The following is a 14,248-nucleotide window of genomic DNA, read 5'->3' as shown; positions in this document are numbered from 1 at the left end:
GTGCATCAGCAACAATATTTTCAGATCCTCTAACATGTCGAATATCAAGGGAGTAAGCCTGCAGAAACAAAGACCATCGAATAAGCCTTTGGTTCGGGCAATGAAAAGAATTCAAAAACGTCAACGGATTGTGGTCCGTATGAACCACAACAGGTTGACCCAAACCAACATACACATCAAAGTGTTGTAATGCCCAAATCAAAGCCAAAGCTTCCTTTTCTATCACAGAATAATTCAGTTGATACGAGTTAAACTTGCGAGAGAAGAAACTGACAGGGCGGACCATGCCCTCCTTATCGTCCTGTTGGAGGACAGCCCCTGCACCAACTTGGCTTGCATCCACCTGTAACGAAAAAGGCCGCTCAAAACAAGGGGCAGCGAGCACAGCAGAAGAACACAACAGAGATTTAACATTGTCAAAAGCCAGTACACAATGTGATGACCAAACAAATTTTGCCTTGGCCTTTAAAAGATCAGTGAGCGGTGCGACAACTGAAGAGAAATTACGGCAAAAGGAACGGTAGTAGCCTACCAATCCTAAAAAACGCATAAGCTCCTTTTTTGTAGTAGGAACAGGATAGTCACAAATAGCCTGAACTTTAGCACTTAAAGGCCGTACCTCTCCATTCCCCACCACTTTGCCAAGATAGGTTATAGTAGCCTGAGCAAAGCTACATTTTGCCAGATTCACGGTCAGTTTGGCCTCTGACAAACGCCTCAAAACAGCACACAAGCGTTTTAAATGGGAATCCCAACTATCACTGAACACTACAAGGTCATCTAAATACACCGCACACCCCTCGAGGCCTGAAACTACTCGGTTCATCAGCCGCTGAAAGGTGGCAGGTGCATTTCTTAGCCCAAAACTCATGACCCGGTACGAAAAGAGGCCTGATGGAATTACAAACGAGGAAATTTCCTGAGCTCTTTGACTCAAAGGCACCTGCCAATACCCTCTCAGCAGGTCAAGCTTGGTTACAAATTTGGCAGACCCAACCTGGTCAACGCAATCATCCACTCGTGGAAGTGGGAAACAATCAGGCTTTGTTATACCATTAAGTTTACGAAAGTCTGTGCAAAACCTTACCGAACCATCAGACTTTGCAACCAGCAGGCAAGGAGATGCCCAGTCTGAATTCGAAGGAATTGCTATGTCGTTTCCCACCATATACTTGATCTCTGCTTCCATCAACTTTCGTTTCTCTGGTGAAACTCTATAATAACGTTGTTTAATAGGAGAAGCGTTACCCACATCAATATCATGTTCCGCCCAATCGGTTCGTGTTGGTGTATCTCCAAACAATTCTGGAAAACTCTGCAACAAAGAAATCAAATCCACAGACTGTGAGGGTGGCAAGTGAACAAGAGCAGCGGCAAGATTTTCCAAAGAATCAGTATTATTTAGTCGTCCACGCAAAACACTATCATCAGGTTCATAACCCTCTTTCGCCAACTCTTTCTCGCCTGAACAAAACTTAATATCAGACACCGCAAATAGTACTGAATGAATAGAACTTTCACTATTCGACTTAAACCTCTCATAGTATGGTTTCAACAAATTCACGTGATATAACTGAGTAGATCTCCTCCGATGCGGGGTTGCCACTATATAATTTTCATCACTCAGTCTACGTTTTACCACATATGGGCCCTCAAATTTTGCTTCAAAAGGAGAAGACTGCAAAAGACGTGACACAAGAACCTGGTCTCCTGGTTCAAAAACACGACGTTCAGTTTTACGATCATACAGACGTTTCATATTTTCCTGTTGCTTTTCAAGCTTAACACTGGCCAACTGTCTTGCTTGAAGCAATCTCTGACGAAATCCATCAACATATGAAAGTAAATTTTTTGGTGAATCTGAACTTTTAACTGAATTCTGAAGAACAGCCAAAAGGCCACGAACCTTGTGACCAAAAATTAAGTCGTTAGGACTAAATCCAATGCTTTCTTGTACAACCTCACGTGCAGCCAGTAATAACCAGGGCAATCCCTCTTCCCAATCTCTATCCAACTGCACACAATAAGCACGAAGGAGAGATTTCAAAGTTTGATGAAACCTCTCCAACGCTCCTTGACTTTGTGGATGATATGCACTAGCAAGATTATGCTTAATTCTTAGCTGTTTCAAAACTTGTTGGAAGAGATGAGATGTAAAATTTGCACCTTGATCACTCTGAATGATTCTAGGAATACCAAAAATTGACATAAACTGTGACAAAGCTCTTACAATTGACCGTGATGTAATTGTGCGCAAAGGGTAGGCAGAAGGGAAACGGGTAGCTAGACACATAATGGTAAGCAAATATTTGCTTCCTGACTTTGAACAGGGTAGAGGACCCACGCAATCCACAACAACATGTTCAAAGGGTTCACAGTCTGCTGGAATGGGATTCAACGGAACCGGTTTTAAGTTCTGATTTGGCTTACCACTAACTTGACAAGTGTGACACTTTTTAATGTAACTTGAAATATCACGCTTTAACCGTGGCCAAAAAAAATAACGCAAAACCCGATCATAGGTTTTCTTGACCCCAGAGTGACCAGATTTATCATGAGCAACTTCCAAAACAATAGAACGAAACTTTGTGGGAACAACCACTTGAACAACAGGATCACCAACAAAATCCTCACCATGAGGACTCCACTTCCTCAGCAAAAGTCCGTCCTGAACAAAGTATGCTCTGGCAACATCAGGTACATCACTGTCAGAAAAAACAAGAGCAAATAATTCAGCCAATGAAGAATCTGAATGTTGTTCCTTACTCCATTCATCTGAGGAGAAAGAAAAAGACAGAGCAGACAAATCAGGCATTGAAAGAGAAACAGCTGCCTTCGGCACTCTTTTGGCTTCACCGGTCAGCACACGCTCAGCATTTTTAGTCATAGACCGAGTTGCAACAGCCACAGGGTCTCCCTTTACAACTACCTGGATAACATCCCCCTCAGACAAAACCACAGGAGACAAAGGTACATTAGGCCAAACACGGTCTCCAGCCAATTTATTACCTAAAATAAGGTGAACACCTTCAATTGGTAAAACAGGACGCAGTCCTACCACTACCTCACCAGTCACCAAATCGGAATGAAGCTTTACTTTATGTAAAGGAACTGATAGTGTATTCAAACCCATTCCCCGAACTAACATACTCTCTCCAGTTTCAGATTGCGAGGAAAATGGCAAAATGGACTCTAAAATGAAACTATCCACAGCTCCAGTGTCACGCAAAATTTTAATAGGAACTTCCACAGATCCATCCAACAATGACACTCGACCTTCTGTAATGAAAGGAGCATAAGTAGACAAATAATCATTAGAAAATTTAGTCTCAGGCTCAAAATCACCTAAATGAACAGAATTGGCGATGGCAGCAGGCTTAAATTTACTGGTTTCAACACGTTTATTTTTACTTTTAAGTACCAAACAGTCCGCTTTCCAATGTCCTTTTCCATGACAATAGTTACATATTTTTGATGAATCAAATTTGTTGGAAAAAATGCGACCGGACTGGGACGTGGTATTTATCAAACGAGCTGCACTCGCTTCCTCCCGTGTCTGCCAAACAGCCGCAGTAGTCCTGTGAATAAGTACAAAGTTATCAGCCAATGCAGCAGCCTCCTCTGGAGACTGAACATTGTGTTCATTGACATACGTCGCAATTTGATCCGAAACAGATGTTTTAAACTGTTCAACTATAATCAACTCAAGCAATTTATCAAATGTTTTCACATCAAGAGATACGCACCAACGTGTAACATGTCGCTTTAAATCTCGTACAAACTCCAAATGGGTCTGGCCTGAAACCATCGTGCATGACCTAAATCGTTGACGATAGGTTTCAGGCACACACTCATACACTTTTAACACTGCCGACTTCACCGTATCATACTCTTTACACTCATCAGTAGTTAAAGCATAAAAAGCTAACTGTGCCTTACCAACTAACACGCACTGTAACAACAACACACAGTTTGTCTTGGACCAACCCTGAATTTCAGCGACACGTTCAAAAAGAGAGAAAAAAACATCTGGATCATGTTCATTGAATTTAGGAACAAGTTTTAAATTTTGATGGAGCGGAAAACTTCCACAAGCAGCAGATTCCACTGAACTATCAGTATTCAACTTACTTTCCTGTATCAGTTTGAGTTTTAAATACTCCAGCTCCATTTTTGCCTTTTCTAACTCAAGTTTACCCTGTTCAGATTTTTGCTTCATTCTCTCATGATCCATTTGCAATAATAATAACTCCTTTTGTTGATCAAAGGTTAAAACTGACTGTAAAGCAGATACGCTTTGTGCCTGCACGTCTTCAGTCTGCTCCATTTCAATTGATAAAATTCCTTTTTCCATCAACTTATTTTTCAACTCACTTTTAATAGTATTTTCTTTGAATCTCTTATCACTAATTTTAATTTCATAAAACTCCGCGATTCTTAAGAGTTGCTCTTTTGTGCATTTATTCAACAATACATGTGACGGCGATTTAGCAAACTTTTCAACACTAGCCATAAAACCCTTCACAGACCGTAAGCAACTAATTGCGCAATCAAACACTTGGAATTTTCCCCCTATCTACCTCTTTCAAATAAGCAACCTATCTAACTTACTAAAACCTAATCTTCATGCAGTTACCGGCGGGGGGAAATTAAGCACATGAACCCAATGGGTGAAATTGCAACCGGTTAAACCAGCGACAATCACAACACCATGGAAGTGCTCCCGAGACAACCGCTACTACCCGCTTTCACCACAACACTACAAAAACAAAACGACATGTCTCAAAAGAAACACGTCGCTAAGCCTAACTGGGAAAAACTCCAAGTTAAATAAGCAAATTTGCACAAGAGTCACTTACCCGTCTGTTCATGACTTCAAACGGCGATCACTTTCAGGTGTCCCCTAACACGACTAAATTGCAACGTGACGCCAAACTATTCAAATCGGATTTCCCTCAAAACGTCACGAGCAAATAAACGTTTCAAACTGTGTTCAAACGAATGAATGAAATCCAAAACAACACACGACAAAACTAACAAATTTATCAAACATTTCAATCATTCTTACACTACCGAACTAATTCTACTATGAAGAGGACGAGCCCCCATTTGTTACGCCCCATGGCTCGAAAAGGACGTAACAAAAACGGGGACACACAAGAAAGTGCGGATATTATATAAGATTTATTAACAAAACAGAACTTTACATAAAAAAAACAATATAACATGAAGCAGTCAGAAATCAGTGGTGTAAAGTTAAGTGAATGCATGAAATGTAATGAGCTGAAGTAATGTTGGATGCATAAAGTAAAATAACATTAAACCAAAACCAAACAAGACCAGGTCCAGAGTGCAGCCCCCCAGGCCAGTGATCATGCAGCTTTTAAAAGGACGAGACAGGAAACCAACAGCAGGTGTCCTCGATGAACCCATCAGAGAACAATTAGCTGAGAGGCGGAGCGGTCACACAAGTCGCCCAGGGATGACACGCATAACACATGGGTCGTCACAGTTATTATCAGGACAAACTCTTAAGGACTTGTTTTATAAGACAGACCCAGAAAACCTTTTACAATTTCTTTCAAAAGTAAATTTAAAGAAACTTTTGTAGAATTTTATGTACAAAAGTTTACAATAGCTTTAAGTTTTGTATTATATATGATATAATATTATGTATTATATGTATTATATACCCTGCTGAAAAAACAACAACACACACATTACAAAATGTGTAATGGTTATAATGGGACTTGTATTGGTTTGAATGGAAACTGTAATGTCCCTGCCCTCACGAAGAAGACGTTTATTCAAGTGTGCTATTAGTATACTTCTTTTAAACTAAAAAATAGGAAAGTATACTTTGTTTACTTATGTACTTCTAGAAATATACTTAAAATGACATTTAAATATACTTGACTTAAGTATAAGTCTAAATATATTTGAGCTATAGGGCTGTAGTCAAGTCCACCTTTGTCGAGTCCAAGACCAGGACTATCGAGTCCGAGTCAAGACCGAGTCCAAGACCAGGACTATCGAGTCCGAGTCAAGACCGAGTCCAAAGAGGTTCGAGTTCAAGCCAAGTCCAAATGGGTCAAAACAGAGAAAGAAAATAAAAGCATTTTCTTCAAAACCACATATTAACTATTGATAATTTATGTGACACGAGAGACAGCATATCTTCTATTCTAAGATAATCATTTTACATTATTATTTGTGATCTAAAAGCATGTGCAGCACCACTGTAGGATCAAATTAGGCTATTTTATTTACTTTAGGTTTAGCAGTTTCACTAAAGTCACATAAACTGAAGAGCAACTTCACATTTTCAGCATTTTATTATAGTGTAACAATCACATTCTGGGCTGCCAATGGAAAATATTACAAAGAACAAGCAACATAAGTCTAAAAAATAAATCAACATGTTCCCATTCTTGAACTTGTTCTAAAGCAGGGTGTCCAGACTCAGTCCTGGAGGGCCGGTGTCCTGCAGAGTTTAGCTCCAACTTGCCTCGACACACCTGCCTGAACGTTTCTAGTACGCTTAGATTAGCTGTTTCAGGTGTGTTTGATAAGGGTTGGAGCTGAATTCTGCAGGACACCAGCCCTCCAGGACCAAGTTTTGAGACCCCTGTCCTAAAGAAACCGTAGCACAATGTAACCCTCCCAAGCAAGGCTGTGTAGCATATAAACACCTTCAGCTCTGTGTGTCTGTGTGTCTGTGTGTGGCATGCATTTGTTTGCTGTTTACCTTAGGCCATATAATACAGGTGCGATATAGACCCCCCGGCCCCGGGGATAGGGGGATATAGACAGTATTGCAGGTGTTAAGCTGAGGCCATTTTTAATAGTAGAAGACCAATTCTCGATTTTGTACAATTTTAACTAGTCAACTTGAAAATATAACTACAACATGATTCAAGCAACTCTTTCTTTATTAAACCTCTAGTTAAAGAAAATTCTATTCTAAATGCACCACACACATGAAGCGGTCATCATGATGTAAATGTTAAACAAATCACTAAATATCTTTGCAGAAAACATGCATGAACTACATCTTGTACAAACCTTTCTTATGCATATATGTTCAGAACTAATACAAGAAAAATGCTTAAAAAATTGTAATTACTGTAATTCAAATTTAAAATGACTGAAGGTATAACAGCTAGAGTGCTATTATTAACTATAAATGCTCTGTAAAACAATGAACAGTAGTTTTCAGCCTGTCACCCTGATGCACACATGGAATATCAGACATACAGTAGTAGTTCTTCACGGGTTTTTGATTTGATTACGCTGCTTTTCCATTGTTTTTCTGTGTAGACATGGACGCGTTTGACTGTTGTCTCGTGCATGAAACGGCTTTCTAAAAACGCGGCGCTCTAGTTATTAAAAGATGTTTAACTCCAATCTTCTTGCATGTTTTCCTATTCCACTGCCCGCGTCGCATCTTTGTCAACACAAAGCACATTCTGTGTGAATAGCACCTAGACAGCATCACAAGAGAGCGGTTAATCATGCGGTGGGATCTTCTTCTCTCTTTACTGTTATGGTCAAAGTGTCTAATTCTAGCGTTTGGTAATATTTCTATTCAAAATCGCGATTCCTCGATTTATAAAAAATACATTTGTGGCAAAACATTAAATTCGATAAAATGAATCCATAAAATCTGAAAAATCGCCCAGCCATAGCCCCAGTGTTTGCTTATTTTTACTTTATTTAAATTGTGTAATTTATTTATTTTATTTTACTTCAAGGTGTTTGATCTCCAGGCTTTATTCATTTTGCTCTTATTCATTCTATTTCTTATTCATTTGGTTCCACAGAGTTTTTTTTTATTTTATTTTTTTACTTTTAAACATTTGTAAGTTATTTTATATTAGGCTTATAGCATATGGTGTATTCGTTTTGTTAATAAAAGTCCCATGTTTATTGCAGAAAATTTGTTGTTGTAAGTTATAGATAAGCAATTGACTCGGAATTGCGCTATTGAAAGTGAAAGTAACATGCGCACGGGCTTCTTTAAGCTCTATATAACAGCAAAGGAAAGTCAGGTGGAAGAGAGGGAAAACTCCAACGAACTTTGTAAAACCAAACTGTATTATGCAACTCGCCGACATTGTGTCTGTGGTCAAAATAAAAATGAATTATGCCTCTGCAGCACACACTCCGAGACAGGCATATGACGCAGCGGTGCATTTACCAGGCGACCAATAGCAATGCCCGTTCTAGATGGATTGTAAATTAAACCAATTACATTACCCATCTTCTGAACAAGCGAGTCAGATTAATGGTTTTGTTTTGAAAGAGAAAAAAAGCATATATAGCTGGACTCAGTCCAGACCAACTAGAACAGGGATGGGCAACTTCGGTCCTGGAGGGCCACTGTCCTGCAGAGTTTAGCTCCAACCCTAATCAAACACACCTGAAGAAGCTAATCAATGTCTTCAAGCTCACCAGAAAGCTACAAACAGGTGTGTTTGATTAGGGTTGGCGCTAAACTCTGCAGGACAGTGGCCCTCCAGGACCGAAGTTGCCCATCCCTGAACGACAGAAAAACGTCTCGAGACCGGACTCGAGTAGCACTACCAGCCCTATTGAGCTATACTGTGCTCCAGGGGCGTATACGCGGGGGACGCGCCCCCCCCTCCCCCCACTTTTTATAAAGAGTAAAGTCGTCCCCCGCACTTTTTCATTGGACAGTTGTGTTCTCGACATGTTGAGGTTTTAATGGAGCAATGTATATAAATGCAGAATGATTTAAAATTCAAAGAGACAAGATCATTTATACATGACGTTTACGTTTCCATGGCAATCAGTCACTCAGTTTGTCACGTCACTACACGCTCGCGCCCACGGTCCTTCATTCATTATTCGGTCGAGATGAGTTCAAAGCGGCAAGAAGCTCTTCACTCCTCTTTTACGAAGAAGTCAAGAAGCGTAAGTTGTCGTGTGGTATCGAATAGTGTTGCACAATGTTGAGTGACTCTGCCTATTGCTCTTGTTGAATAATTAGCAAGTTTTGATGTTCATTATATGGAGAAATAAAAAGCTGTCTGGACAAACATGCACTTATTTATTTTCAGTGTATTTTTCTGTAACTCTTTTGTAACGTCTTTTATTTTAACACGTATGTATGTTATCAGAACCCTTCAAATAAGAATAAAGATAATGTTGAACTGAGCTTTTACAGCGTTTGCAGCATTGTGACACTCTGCCAATTCTACATGATGTATTTCAATCAAGTATAGCACTGATCTGATACAGGACCGATCTTCATTTAGGGCTGCTCTGTCATTATTGCACTAATTTGACGTTTTTATGTGTTGTCAAGAATGAAGAAGAAACAGTCAGCCAGGTTTGTTAGGACAGAATCAGGACGACACACAGTGACAGGTGAGAAGAGTGGCTTTTAACACCTGGCTGATTTTATATTGTATAACGTCTATTAATACACAAGCGTTTGTAGGATTATATATGGACCAATCATAGAAAACACATAATTAGTCAAATATAGAAAAATAAAAAATAACATTAGTATGATGAACAACTTTTCAGCTATCATTTTTAACTACAGTAGGTAATTATTAGCTTGCATATTGGATGTTTATTAGCACTTAAGCACATATTATGTATTCTTCATGATCATATTCTGCATCCCATAATCATAAACTTAACAACTACAACAACTACCTTACAAGCTATTAATAAGCAGTAAATAAAGAGTTTATTGAAGTAAAAGTCATAGTTAATAGTGAATATGTGTTTATCTTTCTAAAGTGTTAAAAAATAATTTAGGATACAAATGATTGGTTATTGTCCAGCAGTGTACTTAATGTGTTATTTTCTTCTGTATGTCACTATTCCCTGTATGTAGATGTTTCAAACACTGCTTTATTTGCTATAGACAGAGGCAGAAGTGAACAGATGAGAGTGAATGAGTTTCAGTGACGCTTCAGAGGTAAAGATTATTTACAGCATTGTCTATGATAAGATATGTCTTTTAACATAGACTAATCAGACTAATGTATAACAGAACAGAACAGAATAAAGAAGTATGTGAAGGTGCAAGTATCCATGTGCCATGTACTCTACATACAACACACATAAAATACAATCTGAAATATGTAAACAATAGTACCCTTATAAGGACATCTTTGTAACTTATACTCAAAAAGGTGCATATTAGTACCTTAGAATATGTACCGTAATGACTTTTGTACCGTTTGACCTATATTTCACTGCTGGTTATACTCTGTATAATGTGTGTGTGACGAATAAAAATCTTGAATCTAATGTACAACTATGAAACTTTTAGGGGTAAATAAGGTACAAAGATGTGCTTTTAATGGTACTGTCCCAGTGACAAGCTGTTGTATTTCTTTCTTTTTCTCTCTTTCTTTCCTTCTATTTTATAATCATATATAATAATATAATCATAAAGCATATTAAGCAAAAAGGTATGATTAAAAATAAAACCTGTCAATTAGACAAGGGTTAACTGAAAAACAACAACAACAAAAGAACAGGTATAACGCTAAAACATAAAACAGACTCAAACTGTAACGTTAAGGAATAAAATGTCAAGCAATGAAGAGGTGATGATGACCGCAAGCGTTGGGTGTTGATCGACTCATCTATGATTTGATTATCGTTCTGAATCCAGTTCATTTCAGATTTTTGTTCAAAATGTTGTTCATTTATTTTCTTTTTTAAATTTATTTATGAGACTTACCCACATTCATGTTTAAAACAGGGGTTTTCAACCTTTTAGGACATGCGCCCCCCCCCCAAGTTTGTCTAATTTCACTCGATAACTATAGTTGTGTACTCAAAGCTTGCTACTGTTATACTTAAAGTATACTTACAAGTGCACTTTTATATGCTAGAAAGTGGGCCAATTTATTTAAATTACAAGTATACTGCTAGTACACTGATATTACTTACTACATACAGTATACTTAAACTTTACTTAATTAAAATAAACGAAGTATACTACTGTTTGGTAAGGTGTTGGTCTCTATGGTAACTGGTCATCTTCTATTGGTGGCTTGTTAAAACCAATAAGTGCTGATGGAATATGTTCCAAATCATGTTTTAATGTTTTAATGGTTAAGAGTTGATGGTTTGTAATGCTGTTTGTAGTAATGGTTTCTATAGTTGTTTCAGCAGGGTTGTGTTCTACTGTATAATCTTTGTTTGCCATGAAACAGCCTGTGAAGCTGATGTGGCTGAAGTCTGATCAATATCTGCTGGAAGAAATCCTCCAGACGTGCAGCGGGTGGTGAAACACCTCTGAGAATCTCTTCCCATTGGCTGAGCTGCAGATGAAGTCAGAAAGCGCAGACTCCAGCGATCTGTGGTTCCTCGTGACGTCTGCAGGAGCGTCTCTCATCTGAACCGGACGCTCAGAGACGCAGCATGGTAAGATCATCTCATCTCTTTCTGTCAGATACCACTGCATCAATAACGTGTTTGAGTCTCACAGCGTGGAGCTCCAGAGCTGCTTTATGACTTTACTGGAGTTAAAACAGGAAGCTAAGCATTACAGCACAGCACAACACACTTCCTGTCCTCCATCGCTCTAACAAGCCGTTATACCGGCCGTAATTCAGTCTGCTTCGAGCTCACTGCTGGTTTAATGCATGGTGAAGCTGTCCGGTGGAGTTACGGATCTGTGTTGTTTCTTCAGTCGAGTTCTCTGGTCGTGTGCGAGGTGGACGTCAGTCTGCAGGAGAAGCTGAAGAAGTTCCGCTTTCGCAAGGAAACCAGCAACGCAGCCATTCTGAGTGAGTCTGACTCTGATCTGTGTGAATGTGATCGGATCAAACGCTCATTCTGCTCATGTGCTCCTCAGTGAAGATCGACATGCAGAAGCAGCTGGTGGTGCTGGAGGAGGAATACGAGGTCAGTGTGATCCTGCTGCTGCTGTGAGGGTCAGGGGGTCAAAGGTCATCTCACCTGTGTGTGTGTGTGTGTTTCAGGACATCTCACTGGATCAACTCAGAGAAGAGCTTCCAGAGCGCCAGCCTCGATATCCTCACACCCATCTCTATCTGCATTTATGTTATTATTAACCATAAAAACATCATTGTTAACGGAACATTAACAAAACGTTAACCTAAATCATTTTATTTGTTCATTTGCATTTAGTTTAACTTTAAGTACTAAAACAACTACAACTGAAATAAAGTATAAAGACATTTAAAGAAACTAGTAAAATGACTAAATGTAAATTTAACTCAAATTAAAACAAAAACAAAATACTTATAATAAAATAAACATTAAATAAAATATTAAAAATGTAACATTTTATTTATCTACTTGCCAAGCCAAAATTTCCCATTTTCATTTAAACTCGATGTACTCAAATAAGTAAAGCTAAACTTGAAATAAAAATTTACATATTTAATCAAAATACAAAAAAGTTTTTAAATTTAAAAGTAAAATTAACCCAGAAAATACTTTAAATTAAATATTTTAAAAACTTAAAACTTATTTTGTCTAGCTGCCAAAAGCAACATTACTACTTTTAATTTAGCTTAACCTAATGTGCTAAAATAAATCAAACTAAAACTGACATAATTAATTAGTGCTGTCAAATGATTAATTGCAATTAATCGCATCCAAAATTTGTTTTAATGTAATATGTGTCTGCACTGCGTATATTTATAATGTATATATAAATAAATACACACACACACATATATATATATATATTCAGTATACAAATTATATAGATATAGACATGTAAATATTTTCAAAATATATATACTGTGTGTGTGTATTTATATATACATAATAAATATACACAGCACACACACATATTATGTAAACAAAAACTATTATCTTGGATGCGATTAACCGCTTGACAGCACTAAAAAATAATAAATTAATAAAATTAAGCTATATAGGCAGATTTTAAAAAAAAGGCAACAAATTAAACCAAAAATGGAAAATAAGAGAAAAAATGAAACCTATTTGACAATATTATAAGCTGTGAGAGTAAAGGGCTGTAGTAGTATCTGTGTGTTCTTTGACTCAGCTGCACGTATATCGTGTACAGTTATAAACTGACCCACGGTGATGGACGCGTGTCGTACCCGCTCTGCTTCATCTTCTCCAGTCCTGTGGGTGAGTAAAGCCGTCTGCGCCGCTCTGATTCCTCTGAAGCAGCTCTGAGTGTGTGATCTCTTCTGAACTCCGTCAGGCTGTAAACCGGAGCAGCAGATGATGTACGCCGGCAGCAAGAACAGACTGGTGCAGTCCGCCGATCTCACCAAGGTCAGCCACTGACCACTGCCTCGTGTGTTAAACAGACACTTATTAGAGATATAGCAGAGCTGCGTATCAGAATTATCATAACCCATCAGCTGAATCCTGTGCTCCCAGCTAACAGGAAACATTCTGCCAAAGTTCTATCAAAGTCATGAAGACATGTAACAGTGAAGTAACAATAATAGAATGTTCGTTCAGAGCTATCAGCTTTAAAAACATTGCTTATACACGACCAGTCAAACGTTCTTCAACAGTAAGATTTTTATGTTTTTTAAACAAGTCTCTTCTGCTCATCAAGCCTGTATTTATTTGATCCAAAATAAAAATACAGAAAAAACAGAAAAATTGTGAAATATTATTCTAATTTAAAAAAGCTGTTTTCTATGTGAATATCTGTTAAACTGAATATGAATCTGTGATTTCTGAAGATCATGTGACACTGAAGACTGGAGAAATGCTGAAAATACAGCTTTGATCGCAGAAATAAATTACAGTTTAACACATATTCACACAGAAAACAGCTGCTTTACATTAGAATAATATCTCACAATTTTACTGTTTTTTCTGTATTTTGGATCAAATAAATGCAGGCTTGATGAGCAGAAGAGACTTTTAAATCTTTCTGAATCATTTTAGTCGGGCGTTGATCTAACGATTTTTTAAATGTCACTAATTGTTTCAGAAGGTTCAGAGAACATTCAGAAGTGTTTTTGTTGGCACGGATTCAGAAAAGCTATAAATGTTCTCTCTGTCTGTAGATTTTTGAGGTTCGTAATCCGGACGACCTGACTGAGGAATGGCTGAAGGAGAAACTGGCATTCTTTCGCTGAGCATCATGAAGTCACTCAGAAGTTATCCTGTTTGAAATATTCCATCAGAATTCATACTCCTATGTCATGTATTATGTAAGACATCGTGCCTGTAAGTCTGGAGAAACTGGATTGTGAATCAACATAAATCCCGTCTGAATCTC

General features: G+C 38.1%; 2 protein-coding genes across 3 annotated transcripts in view; one reads left to right on the top strand and one right to left on the bottom strand.

Moving 5' to 3' along the window:
* The window catches only part of LOC306854376 (protein Smaug homolog 2-like), a 33,137-nt gene extending 28,042 nt beyond the window's left edge, over positions 1-5,095 (bottom strand). The window contains exon 1 of one of the 2 annotated variants that reach the window (XR_013782829.1): positions 4,860-5,090. The gene's annotated coding sequence lies outside the window, so the exon portion shown is untranslated. Of the gene's footprint in view, positions 1-4,859 lie in introns of both variants that reach the window. The other variant, XM_079392323.1, reaches the window with a different exon arrangement.
* Positions 5,096-8,747: 3,652 nt separating this feature from the next.
* LOC306854514 (glia maturation factor gamma-like) lies at positions 8,748-14,248 on the top strand. The gene is made up of 10 exons (XM_079392608.1): positions 8,748-8,937; positions 9,332-9,393; positions 9,905-9,958; positions 11,211-11,421; positions 11,690-11,786; positions 11,855-11,904; positions 11,982-12,031; positions 13,049-13,131; positions 13,208-13,281; positions 14,034-14,248. Exons 4-10 carry the CDS (start codon positions 11,419-11,421, stop codon positions 14,103-14,105), a joined length of 429 nt encoding a protein of 142 aa, XP_079248734.1. The 5' UTR covers positions 8,748-8,937; positions 9,332-9,393; positions 9,905-9,958; positions 11,211-11,418; the 3' UTR covers positions 14,106-14,248.

This window comes from Barbus barbus, assembly GCF_936440315.1.
Source record: "Barbus barbus genome assembly, chromosome: 34".
NCBI classification, from domain to species: Eukaryota; Metazoa; Chordata; class Actinopteri; order Cypriniformes; family Cyprinidae; genus Barbus; species Barbus barbus.
Note: the sequence above shows the minus strand (reverse complement) of the source record. Positions and strands in the feature narration are given on the sequence as shown.

Bases quoted from the DNA above. Each gene is read 5' to 3' on its own strand.
- LOC306854514 (XM_079392608.1), top strand. The intron at 13,132-13,207 runs GTGAGTAAAGCC...GAACTCCGTCAG, and splicing joins CATCTTCTCCAGTCCTGTGG to GCTGTAAACCGGAGCAGCAG. The intron at 13,282-14,033 runs GTCAGCCACTGA...CTCTGTCTGTAG, and splicing joins AGTCCGCCGATCTCACCAAG to ATTTTTGAGGTTCGTAATCC.